Source organism: Zychaea mexicana, assembly GCF_025766255.1.
Source record: "Zychaea mexicana strain RSA 1403 chromosome Unknown BDB00scaffold_62, whole genome shotgun sequence".
In the NCBI taxonomy this organism is placed as follows: Eukaryota; Fungi; Mucoromycota; class Mucoromycetes; order Mucorales; family Lichtheimiaceae; genus Zychaea; species Zychaea mexicana.
Genome location: NW_026516725.1, coordinates 260,332 through 273,227, shown reverse-complemented (window position 1 = coordinate 273,227; position 12,896 = coordinate 260,332). Strand labels below are relative to the sequence as shown.

Here is a 12,896-nt window from a genome sequence, read left to right as displayed (position 1 = left end):
ATTCAAGATATATGTCTCGATTACAACCTCACAGTCAGATTCTCTCATATTGCGGGCGTCAAGAACGTGGCGGCGGATCGGCTCAGCAGACAGCGCAAACCAATTTACGAATGGACGTTGCCGTACAACAAATTCTACAAGATTCTACAGCAATGGGGACCGCTAACGATCGACGCTTTTGCAGGGAGGCACAACAATCGACTTCCGACGTATTGGGCGAGACAACCGGATGGCAATCAAGCAGCAGTAGACGCTTTCCAACAACCATGGCCGAAACGCGGATTGTACCTTCATCCACCATGGCAACTGATTCCGAAAGTCATCCGCAAATTCAATCAAGATCGAGTGCAACAAGCCGTGTTGGTCACTCCGATGTGGCCAACCCAGTTTTGGTGGCCGATGATTTTGAACCAAGTACGGGACCCACCATTAATAATGCCGATCAACCAACGAATCAACCTAGTCGCATGGCGATTATTGAACGCACATGGCACAAAGAAGGCTATAGCAAGGAAACGACAAAATTTTTAACAAAAGCCACCCGTTCATCAACAAGAAGGAAATACAATCATTATTGGATTCGTTATGCCAAATGGTGTCGTGATCAGGTTCCTATTCAAGACCCGGAACAATATAATCCCAAGATGCTGGTAGAGTTCCTGGAAGCCAACGTAGACTTAGGATATGATTCCCTCAATGGAATGCGATCATCGATTGCGTCAGTGTTTGGCGTCACACATCCATGGCGACAGCCCATTGCTGAGCACCCAGACGTCAAACGGTTCTTTGCTGCTAAAAGACGCACAACATTCAAGATGCCTAATATTAGTCAAGAAATTTGGGATACGGACAAGGTGATAACCTTACTGAAGGAATGGGGCCCAACGGAGCAACTGCCGATGGACAAACTCCAAAAGAAAACCATCATGTTACTGTGTTTGGCAACCATGTGGCGCACAAGATCGGACATTGGACGCTTGCAACTACGAGACGTGCATATACAATATGACAACGGAGAATGTATTGGCATGACCCTCATTGCTCGAGAACCAAAAGAGAGCCAAGTCAAAGATTCAAAAATTGGTGTCATTGCAGACCAATCCATATGCCCTGTCCGCACCTTACACACTTGGATGAAGAAATCACAACCGTTGCGCTGCAATTTACCTACAGATCAAACACTCTTTTTAGCCAACATTTACAAGACTCCAAGAGTAGCAAGTCCTGTAACCGTTGCGAACTGGGTTACTAAGGTCATGGCCGAGGCAGGCATTGATACTACCATTTTTAAGGCACATTCCACGCGTTCGGCGGCGAGTACAAAGGCTGCTGAAAAAGGCATAGACGTTGATATGATCAAGGAACATGGCCATTGGAGCAAGAAGAGCGAGACGTTTGAACATTATTATTATCGCCCTCGCGACCAACATGCACGTGGCAGACAAGTAGTTACGACAATTTTTTCGTCCACGGAGAACACACCAACCACATCTGAGGACGGAATGGAGGCAACCACGATTGGGTTAGGAACGACAACCAATAGGCTAGTTGCCGGAATGGAGTCCGATGATGTGGTGGGGACCCGCCCTTGGTATCAACGCTTGATTTGGCCCTTCCCATAATATCATATACTTAGACAAAAAAATTGTAATACATAGCTTAGAAAGAACTAAAGTACTAGATTGTAGAATGAATTTTCTTTTATTGTTTATCTGAGAATAAAAGCGCGGCTAGAAGAGCGTTAACCAACCACATCATCGGACTCCATTCCGGCAACTAGCCTAGTATAATCTTTTAGAAGCATGTCTCTCAATATAAATATCTTCAGCATAGGAAAAAGCGGCCTAATCCTTGTATATCTTGGAAGAACGAGCGGAGGGAACTGATGATCCAGGTCACCTGGCTGCTTCTTTGTTGTACAGAATTGCAAATCCTGTGGATCAATATGCATATCTGTGTTGCTCCATTACATTTCTTTCCCTTCTCTCTTCCTTTCCGCTTTATCAATCTGTTGTTTGGCAACATGATACACCAAAAAATAGATATCCAACAACTGCCAGCAGAGAATGAAACAGCACCCTTACTACTACAACAAAATCAGACAACTCCTGTGGCGAAGACAAAACAAGAAGTTGCCGGCTTGATTCTCATAACGATATCGGCACTGGGCATGTCGACGGCAGGATTATTTGCAAAAATCGGTGCCGCCTCGTTTCCGTCGACAGAAATTGTCTTTGTCCGTGCCATTGTGCAAGCAAGCTCGGCCTTAGCGGGGTGTTTCTTACTAGGCATCCATCCGCTCGGCCCTTCCGAGGTACGAAAATGGGTCTTATTTCGAGGACTCATAGGAGCAATTGCTCTGGCATTACACTATTACTCGATAACAAAGCTACCCCTCGCAGATGCAACAGGTGAGATTAAACAAGAGAAACCAGAACTTTCATTTTTCCAGATTGCGAGGCTACACTGTATTCTAAACACTACACTACACAGTGATTATCAACTTGCATCCGATGTTTACAGCTATTCTTGCGGCCATATTGCTTGGAGAGCCTTTTGGATGGTTTGATCGTGTATGTGCAGTTTTCTGCATGGCTGGCGCAGTGTTTGTAACAAAACCAAGCTTTATATTCAGCAACAATATAAACAACTTTACACCGGATGAATATGCTGATACAATCATATACAAAAACAAAGACAGCTTGTCGTCATTGCTATTTGTCGCTGGAGATGGCGATGATAATAGCAGCTCGCGTGCAACTGCAATCCTGTCTTCAATAACTGCCGCAGTATTATCGGCTGTTGCCTACATCACCGTGCGCAAAATAGGCAAACGTGCGCACTTTCTGAATCACACATTCTCATTCGGATTTATTGCAGTAATCGTAAGCAGTGTAAATTTCGGCGACTTTGCCGCACCAACGGAATTGAAAGAGTACACAGCACTCATATTAACCGGCGTCTGCGCATTTGTTGGTCAATGTCTCGTGAATCAAGGGTAAATGATACATACGAAAAACTTAAAGAACAGCATATTATGTATCTGTTTGAGCCACTATGTATACACAACTAGCTTATCTTACTGTAATATACAGATTGCAGATGGCACCAGCTGGTCCTGGCACATTGATGTGTATGAATGAAATTGTTTTCGCGTACCTGTTTGGCCTCTTCATCTTTCAAGAATATCCTGACTGGATGAGCGTTGTTGGTGCCGTTATTATAATGTCTGCAACAGCGGCACTTGGATGGAGAAAATCAACAGCTGCGGAACAACATGATCAACAAACACGAATGGAAGATCAAGCTGAACAGTGAATTGTTTCGTTAAATAGACATGCTACTGTAGCCGTAAGTTTCTCTTAGAAATCGACATGCATATTTGTTTTTGTGAGTTAACGCGATACTACGTAAATCGGCGTTTATGTAGTTTTATACCATCCAGTGCAGCGCAATTAATGAATTCCGATACACTCATATCTGCTAAGATATCATAATCAAATCCACCCCACTTTTGGCGCTACACTTTTGTACCTACCCGATTTGGCAGTTGTAAGCATCGCTACCAACGAATGGTATGATAATAAACTATGTAGATGGCTTCATCAATTATCTCAGGAAGGAACGCCGCTTTTTGTCAATTACATGAGGTAGATACGAACTCGAAACTTTGTGATGCTCTACTACAGTCGACCCCCTTCAATTTCAAACCCGATAACTCTCATCCCTCACTATTTTTAAAGTTATTGGAGCTATCAAACAAATAAGAATAGCAGGGAGTATTAGTACAAGCTGTTCTCGCTAACTTGCAACACTCACTAATCTCACACAAATTTGGGAATCCGCGCTATGTAATTAACGAGGGTCTACTGTAGGGCGAATGAGAAGACCATGTTTACAGTACATAGATATCTGAGTTTCGAAAGGTTCGTTCCTAGAAGCTCGCTCGCTGAGCATCGGTACCTGTGTAGTTTTAAACCAGAAATAGTTTAGGTCATATATAATATACCGTGAAGAGTACACAGTCGTCATCTAGAGAAGGACAACGAGAAGTCAAAAAGCAAAACTAGGGAGAAAGGCGTGGCTGATGAAGGCTTACTATATTTGAGTATGTCCACTGTGTGCTACAGCTACTATATATATGCTGCTGTACATCAGCTTGGTTGCGTGTAGTATATGATAGCCCTCCTGTGTGCATCCAAGGTAATGTTCTCGGTATAAGTGATATGTACTTTGTTTGTTGTAATGATTAATTTTATCTCTGCTCTCTCAATGCAAGGCTGACAAGACTTCATCTTCTCAGAGATATGATAGTTCAAGTGCGCCAAAGAATACACGGCTATCCTTGGCCTTATAATATACATATATTAGTGTCTTGGATACCGATACCGTTTTATAACACAGGGAATAGATACCTTACCGATCCATTATGATACATTGTTTTTCTAAAGAAACAAGCCAAGTTAAAGCTGCAACGGACAGTGGGGATTTACTTAAGCATTTACAAGAAGATGCAATACACCTTTTTGAAAGTCTGCATCCTCTGAGTGTCGTACCCGTCTCTATTTTTTATCAGTCCAGCAATCATCGTGCGCATGCCAGTGATGCACGCCTTGTATCGCGACTTGGACTGAACGGCAAGATGTCAAGCCGTGTTCAATAGCAAAAGCGATGAGGATAGTATATGGACGGTTACAAAAAGGTCGAGCAGCCGTTTTATCGATCAACAACTCTCATTAAGCGCAAGAAGGGTGAATCCAAGGAGATCACGGAATGAACAGCCCTCGGTGTTCAGCCGATCTTACAAGAACGGAAGCCTGGGCTTTGGGACGAACACAATCGGCCGGAAAATACTGGAAGGCAAAGTGCGACGATAACGGGCCGAATGAAGACTCTACTTGCTGTCCGTTCCATATGCATGCTGGGAGCAACCCGGTTTTCGAGAACAAAAAATCTATGCTACAAGAAGCAGGGCACATTTGCAAGTTTTACCCACGATACCACTGTGAAACCAACTAGATAGAGGGCTATTGGGGAGGCGCAAAAGCTATTGCACGTCGAAAATGTGATTATAACTTTGCTTCACTACGTAGTAACCTACCAGGTTTCTTGGATTCTAACTCACCTCGACCAGTTAAAGAAAAAGATGTAACCGTTACGCATCCAACACCCACGAAGTCGGCCGGTTCTATATACACAAGCTGTTGGAGATATATTGATGAAGTCTATAGTATGCACATACATCAAGTATACCTAGTGATGCTACATGCATAAAATAGTGCTTATTTTCAAAGATGGAAAGGTTGAATGCCCTTATGTATCCTCCTATATATCTTTGCACTAACCGGTACTGTGCCGGCTTTGACCAACAACTCACAAAATCCAAATGTTTGGACTGGCCGAGTCGAGGCGAAATAACACGTCAAAAGAGACAAGCAAGGAAGAATCTGCTTAGCGGGAACTTTATAAGCAACAGTACGAATCAGGTACTACGCAAAAGTGTAAACGAAGACACAGAAGATGTTTGAAAATATCGCGGAAACGGTTCAGGTAAGATATTATTGAAGAACTTAATAATAAGAGTATATCCAATCACCAGATCCATTGATGAGCAGCAACGGATATGATAGCATTAGAGAGCAGAAACAGAAGCGACAAGAGTAGATTGATGCAGAGAAGTAAAGAAACAATACGTTGCTGGAGAAGCAGCGGCACCAAAAGAAGGAAAAGGACAAACGGTGTACAGCGACAAAGAAACATGGTATGTAGCAGCAGCAGCAGTTGTTAAAATGACATGTACAGCAGCTTGTAGTACAGGTTTACCTTCTCCACAAACAATCGTGACGGATGGGAGGAATAGCGCACAGTAATGGGGGCTTCAATGGTGTTCAAAGTACCGGATGCTTTGTTGTATACACAGTATAAAGCCTGATGCAACGCTCAAGAAATTGCCCTTGGCTTCAATCACCTACATAACCGCCCCTGCTGCTTTTGTGCTTGCACTCGCAAAAACCTTGTTTATGCGCTGTCGCCGTAAGTGTATTTGTCAGAATGTTGTCAAGTTATCCTCCATGCTGCTGCCCTGCCTGTATACGCGGATGATGGGCAGCCTAAAACAAATGACAGTCATTTTATAACCCCATGATAACCATCGCTCCAACAAACGAATCCAGTTCGCATCTTGCGCGTGTGTAGCGACATGAAAGCGTCCAGAACACGAGTAAACTATAACAGAACCTGTATTACGTGCAAAGGTGATGCACCGCGTACGCCATTCAACCTACGTTACGCGTATCATTGATCATCATCAGGCGTTAGTTTTCATGTTGCTACCATGCTCGCCAGGACAACGCTTTTAACAAGCTCTTGCTACAGTCCTCGACTTGCAGTAACCCGTCAAAATGTTACGACCGACATGCCCATATTCAGATAGGATCTAGCACGCGACAAAAGATCTGCCACTCTTATTCGGTTTTGCAGCATGGAAAGAAGAAACCCGCCGCGGTACTCAAAGCTGCCTTGCCAGAAAGATTACGCGACGGAAGCGCGTCAAACAGCTTTTTAAAAGTTGACAATGTCATCTTCTCTGATGCTGCTGCTCTTGGGGGCTGCTGTTGTTGCTGCTTGACTTGAGCAAGTACATTCCGTTGCAAAACGTGATGTCGTTGATCCGTCATAGAATGTCGTGGCATATGGGGTACTCGAGTAGTCGCTCTGCCTATTCAATCGTACTTTGTGTTTTTTTAGTAGCTGAGACGAGTCGATGAGGTTAATCCAACCGTTGTGTCGGTTTGCTTGTCCAGTTGTTGTAAAAACTAGATTGCTTGGAAACGCTTTGAAGGATAGCGTGGAGAACACAGTTTCACGTTCAACTTTATTAGGACTGTGTACATACTAAGTACATACGTACAGCCTGTACGTTGATATGGCTACAACAGCTGCTAAACTTCAGTGTCAGAAATATTAAGAGAAAGAGGAAGGTAACAGTGTGCATTATTCACTTGAAAGTCATCGTATCAAAGCAACTATACTTTAGTTTGAACGCTTCTTCTCATATACGGAAAAGGCAGCATTCTTTTTTGGTTTGACACAAAAGTAATATGGCTTTTTCTTATGTGAGCTTCTTGTTACAATGCCACTTCACAATTCAACCATTTCTGACACTTTTACTCAGGGGCGGTGTTGCTGAAACCCTGTGTGTGCACGTACCTTCTTATATGAAAACAAGCGGCGACACCGTCGGGACACGCCCTGCATGATACGGTGAAACATACTTCGTAGAGCAAACCATTACACGCAGATCACACACGCCTTCTTCTTGACCGCTTGGCCGCTTGACTATGTCTCTTCCTGCACATGTTTTTTCTTCCCTCACCCTTTTGCTTTCTCACATTATTTTAAGCGACGAATCAAAGGCCAGTGACGTGTTTTTTTAAAGACAGGGGTTTGAGTTCAAAAGATGTAAATACGCCCATTTTTTTCAAGCCACTTTCTTTTTCCTTTTTTCTTTTTCTTTCACTCCCTTGATTGCTCCTGGTCTTTCCCTTGGCTCTTCCTTTGGCTCTGGCTCTTCCGTTGGTCCTGGTCTTGTTCCCGTTGGTCCTGGTCTTGTTCCCGTTGGTCCTGGTTTTGCCTCCGTTGGTCCTGGTCTAACCCTGATCGACACTCGGCAATCGACTCCATGCATCCGAGCTTCAGCAATTGACAACAGCATCCGACTTTTCAGCAAACGCCGTTTATTTGGGTATTTTGAGAGTCAACTCTTTTTCCTTCTCCTTCCCTCTCCCTTCCCTCTTCCCTCTCCCTTCCCTCTTCCCTCTAAGTTTCTCCCCACGCACAAGCAGTATTCAACCGATTGCTTGCACTTGACTCTCGAAACTATGTGTAGCCATGGCTCCCCGCTCGTTGGTACCAAGGATGGCTTGGGTTCGTGGTTGATTGACTTAAAAGGCCAAATGATTTGGGACACATAGACCCTTTTTCTTGCACTCTTCATGCTTTTTGTGTGGCCTTCAGGTCATGCAAACTGCTTGTTGAGGGCACTTTTTTTTTCTTTTTCTTTCACTCCCTTGATTGCTCCTGGTCTTTCCCTTGGCTCTTCCTTTGGCTCTGGCTCTTCCGTTGGTCCTGGTCTTGTTCCCGTTGGTCCTGGTCTTGTTCCCGTTGGTCCTGGTTTTGCCTCCGTTGGTCCTGGTCTAACCCTGATCGACACTCGGCAATCGACTCCATGCATCCGAGCTTCAGCAATTGACAACAGCATCCGACTTTTCAGCAAACGCCGTTTATTTGGGTATTTTGAGAGTCAACTCTTTTTCCTTCTCCTTCCCTCTCCCTTCCCTCTTCCCTCTTCCCTCTCCCTTCCCTCTTCCCTCTTCCCTCTCCCTTCCCTCTTCCCTCTCCCTTCCCTCTTCCCTCTAAGTTTCTCCCCACGCACAAGCAGTATTCAACCGATGGCTTGCACTTGACTCTCGAAACTATGTGTAGCCATGGCTCCCCGCTCGTTGGTACCAAGGATGGCTTGGGTTCGTGGTTGATTGACTTAAAAAGCTAAATGATTTGGGACACATAGACCCTTTTTCTTGCACTCTTCATGCTTTTTGTGTGGCCTTCAGGTCATGCAAACTGCTTGTTGAGGGCACTTTTTTTACTGAGTTTTTCCTCCTTCTCTTCACACACAGACTCTTCTTTTTCTTGCACTCTCCATCTTTTTGTTTAGCCTTCAGGCCATGCAAACTGCTTGTTGAGGGCACTCTTTTTACCTCGCGTTTTTCCCCCTTCCCTTCACACACAGACTCATCTTTTTCTTGCACTCTTCATCTTTTTGTGTAGCCTTCAGGCCATGCAAACTGCTTGTTGAGGGCACTTTTTTTTTATCTCGCGTTCTTCTTTGACTTTCATGTAAAAATCTGTTAAACTTTGTACTCTTCGACAATTGATATCGTATATGTAATCTCGCGCTCTTCTTCTTTGACTTCATTTATCAAACTTTGTACTTTTCAACGATTGATATCATATATCTAATCTCGCGCTCTTCTTTGACTTTCATGTAATGATTATCAAACTTTGTACTCTTCGACAATTGATATAAATATATTTTATCTCGCGTTGTTCTTCTTTAACTTTATTTTTCAAACTTTGTATTCTTCGACAAAACACACGGCTACACACGAGTTACTTCTTCCACAAATGCCAACCGTTGTTCATAAGTTTGACTATTCATTTTCAACCCACCCTCAAGTTTCATTCCACTCGTGGTTAAACATGCAGCTATTGTTGCTGTTGCTGTTGGAGTAGATGAAGTTCTACATGTTAAAATACTCGGTAATTAATATCGTCTGTTTTTGGTGCTGCAGATATGTACTGATTCTATATGATCGCCAACACGAACGCATGCTCCAAAGGATCACAAATATTTTGTAACATAGAGCATGGAGAGATAGGCTCTTTTCACATCTGTATTAGTATTCTTCAAGTTTAACTGAGATGGGAGAGATTGTGGGACAATTTGCACGAAGAAGTACCTATATATGCCTAGCATATACCTTTTCATTGTAAGTATCCATTGATTTTGCAACTTTTCAGTTACTTCCGAGGCAAAAAAAAATGATGTGCACTACGAGTATCTTATGGCCAAACAGCAACCGGCTGTCAGGGAAAATTATCAAGAAAGCTTTACGGGAAACAGACACGATTGTTAGCAGTAAGTGGGAATATACGCTTCGGTAGCCGCAGCTTTGTAAAAGACACGCATTTCTTAAACTTACACTCACGTGGTGAAAGCAATAAGCTGAAAATATATATACAATAGAGACATTGTTACTGCATCAATATCTGTTATATACAATACTACATATCTGATACAACTCATAAAAAGCTTGTACATATAATTAACTGCATCTGCTATTACCAATCACAGGATATTTTATCTGGATTGACATACGATCATGTTGGTATAGACAAATGAAAAAGAACTCTTATTGACGGTTTGCTTTACCAAGGTTGACCTTTGCGGAGGATTGATTGTATGCACGGCAAATAATTTTAACATCATGGAACAAAGTATAGTTATGTAGTAGTAGTATATATAGGAGAAGAAAGGTTGAAGTACTTATATCATTAAAATGTCATAAGCAAAATGAGCTGATACTACTGTAATTGAAAAGAAACTATGATGCGCAGCTTTTCATGATTTAATGGGAGTAGCGAGGTTGTAGATGACAGCACCTTCACCTAAAAAGTAAACAACAGACAGCAACAGTAAGTGTAAGCAAACGTGCTAATTTTAAACTACAATAGATTTAAGTTAACATAGAGACGTAAAAGTGTGCCACTTACTGTAATCCTTGCCCTCCTCACGCTCATAAGATGGCGGGAACAACTTTCGCTTTTCTGCATAGTAGTGGTCACGCATATCACCCTCTCGAGCAGCATTATAAGTGAGATACACAGCGATTCTCGAGTTGCTGGTATTGTTGTCCCCAGAACGATGAGCCAAATAAGCGCCAAAAATCAGGACCGATCCCTGCAAAATAATATACGGGAAAAAAAGAGTGTATGTGTCATACTTATGCCAGAGATGATTTTTTATGATATCAACAGGATACTTGTTACTTACAGGTTTGCAGTAGACAGGCTTCCACCCTTGCTTGTTGCACCAATCTGTTGAGATTGACCCATCATGTTTTTCTTGCGGTAAAATTCCTCGCTCATATTCATTCTTGTGTGACCCCGGAACTACTTCCAAGCAGCCGTTCTCACTTGTGGTAGGATCGATGGTAAACATTACCGTCATATGGGATGACTGGCCAAACTGAACGAATGCAGGAGCGTCTTGATGTGCTGGAAAACCTATTTGCCATAATTTGATGATCAAACATAATATATAGTATGATATTTAATCGTTATGATACGTCAACCTTGTGATTGTTCTCTTGCAATTTTACCTCCACCACCTGGAAGCTTATAGTTGACTTTCTCCTTAAAGAGGACATATTCTTCACCGTGGAGTTCTTGCAGAACATCCAGGAGACGCTTGCTTTTGACATAGCCTGCCATGGACTCGTGAAATGGAGTAAAGTTCTCGGTACGGCATAGTTGGTTTTCGCCACTTGAGGTGTTGACCTCATAATATTGCATCCACTTTCCCTTTTCTTTACCCCATCTCTGGAACTCTTGGCAGTAGCTCGCCAGGGCAGCATGTTCTTGCGGGGAAAAGAAGTCCTCGATAAGTAAGAAACCATCGTCCTTGTACGCGTGCAGTTGCTTATCAGAAAGCACATAAGGCTGGGTATTTCGCACAGAAGAAGCCATGGCTATTGTTGCTTGTTATCTGGAGAATTGGGTTGAATAGCTTTGACAGTGACAGTTTGATTTTATCTTGGAAAAGAAAATGAACTTGTTTGACTTATATATGATAATGCAAATCTAAGATTCCAAAAAAGAGGCCAGTCTAGTGAGAGAGTTCAAGACAACCGTTCCTCGGAAGCACATGTTCCTCACGTACCCGCGTAGCATAACGTAATTGCGTTGCAGGACCCTTCTATAAAAAGAGAAAATGGAAGAAGGGACCCAGGTTTTCACACAACTGTTAAAATTTTCCAAATAGGGCCGATTCACGTGTGTCACCAAAAGAATGGAATATTGGGGGTCGGGTGGGATGAAGAGAGGAAAGGGAGTTGCGCGCACTCTATGTCCATCGTCATACACAGGCACCTTACGTATTATACGTGAGAAGCAATTCTGTGCAGAAGATAACGCCAGGCTAAATCAGGTAAATTACAAAGCAAATGTGTCTTCTCGATCCGCGCGCTTTTGATCCGCGGAACTGTGCAAAACCTTATAAGGGCTTTTTTTCTTCTCTTTTCCCTCTCAATTGCATATTTTACCCTATAACTTGAAACCAACGCGTCTATCTATCAAAAAACAAATGAATGACACAGTATCCAACCGAATTGTAAATTCTGTGTTCCAGGTTCTTGTTGACGGAAGCAAACAGAACTATATTGGCGAAAAAATTTCACAACTCGAACATAGTCTTCAGGCGGCGGCTCAGGCACGTGAAGCAAGTAAGAGATTGTGGAGCGTCCTGCCTTTGTTATTATTGAATCTTTGGCAACATAGCATGATATTACTGATAACACATAATGGTATTATTTTAAAATAGACGCCGACGATGAAACAGTCCTGGCTGCGCTCTTGCATGACATTGGACAATTCGCAACTTCTGCTGATCAAAAACAAATGATCTGTGACGCCTCCGAACTCACGGAACTGGATCCAACGGCAACAAAAACGCCAGGATACAATGCAACAATCAGTGTGGGAGTAACTGGACACGAACGTATCGGCGCCGAGTATCTCCGAAAACTAGGTTTTTCTGAAAAAGTGGCCCAGTTAGTGGAATCGCATGTCCCGGTCAAGCGTTATCTCACTGGCAAGGATAACACGTACTACGATGGCTTGAGTGGTGCTAGCAAGTTGTCTTTGAAATATCAGGTACGTGGCAACAGAGAGAGAGAGAGAGAGAAAAGAAAAGGAGTTCAGAATGTACTACGTCTTATCAAGATAATGTTGGTGGGGTAATACTAGTAATAGTAGTAGTAGCACACACGGATGCTAACTATGACCATTTCAGGGAGGCCCATTTACCCCTAACCAGGTGAAAGCGTTTGAACAGGATCCTCTTTTTCATTTGAAAATTCAAGTACGCAAATGGGATGACGCTGCCAAGGTTGTTGGTCTTCAGGTACCTGACCTTGAGTCATATCGTGCGATGGCTGTGAAGCATCTTATGGACCAAGCAGTGTCTGTTAGATCAGCATAGATATTAATCCTTTACATTCTGGAAGAAAATGTGAAGAGGTAGTGATATATATTTATATTTCGCCAAAAAAATA

At 42.9% G+C, this 12,896-nt stretch overlaps 4 protein-coding genes across 4 annotated transcripts; 3 read left to right on the top strand and 1 right to left on the bottom strand.

Moving 5' to 3' along the window:
- Positions 1-1,998: 1,998 nt before the first annotated feature.
- On the top strand, positions 1,999-3,613 carry BDB00DRAFT_960079 (EamA-like transporter family-domain-containing protein). Its single transcript, XM_053129705.1, has 4 exons — positions 1,999-2,411; positions 2,494-2,998; positions 3,096-3,351; positions 3,431-3,613. Exons 1-3 carry the CDS (start codon positions 2,024-2,026, stop codon positions 3,316-3,318), a joined length of 1,116 nt encoding a protein of 371 aa, XP_052977427.1. The 5' UTR covers positions 1,999-2,023; the 3' UTR covers positions 3,319-3,351; positions 3,431-3,613.
- A 4,241-nt stretch (positions 3,614-7,854) lies between these two features.
- On the top strand, positions 7,855-8,610 carry BDB00DRAFT_516336 (uncharacterized protein). The gene has a single exon (XM_053117690.1). It carries the CDS (start codon positions 7,995-7,997, stop codon positions 8,463-8,465), a length of 471 nt encoding a protein of 156 aa, XP_052977426.1. The 5' UTR covers positions 7,855-7,994; the 3' UTR covers positions 8,466-8,610.
- A 1,172-nt stretch (positions 8,611-9,782) lies between these two features.
- Positions 9,783-11,405, bottom strand: BDB00DRAFT_834805 (uncharacterized protein). Its single transcript, XM_053124347.1, has 4 exons — positions 10,944-11,405; positions 10,616-10,848; positions 10,336-10,522; positions 9,783-10,230 (listed from the first exon to the last, which is right to left on the bottom strand). Exons 1-4 carry the CDS (start codon positions 11,308-11,310, stop codon positions 10,184-10,186), a joined length of 834 nt encoding a protein of 277 aa, XP_052977425.1. The 5' UTR covers positions 11,311-11,405; the 3' UTR covers positions 9,783-10,183.
- Positions 11,406-11,926: 521 nt separating this feature from the next.
- On the top strand, positions 11,927-12,823 carry BDB00DRAFT_789812 (uncharacterized protein; the record flags this gene model as incomplete). Its single annotated transcript, XM_053120902.1, has 3 exons — positions 11,927-12,065; positions 12,164-12,495; positions 12,635-12,823. The coding sequence occupies 3 exons, from the start codon at positions 11,927-11,929 to the stop codon at positions 12,821-12,823; spliced, it is 660 nt and encodes a 219-aa protein (XP_052977424.1).
- Positions 12,824-12,896: the final 73 nt, after the last annotated feature.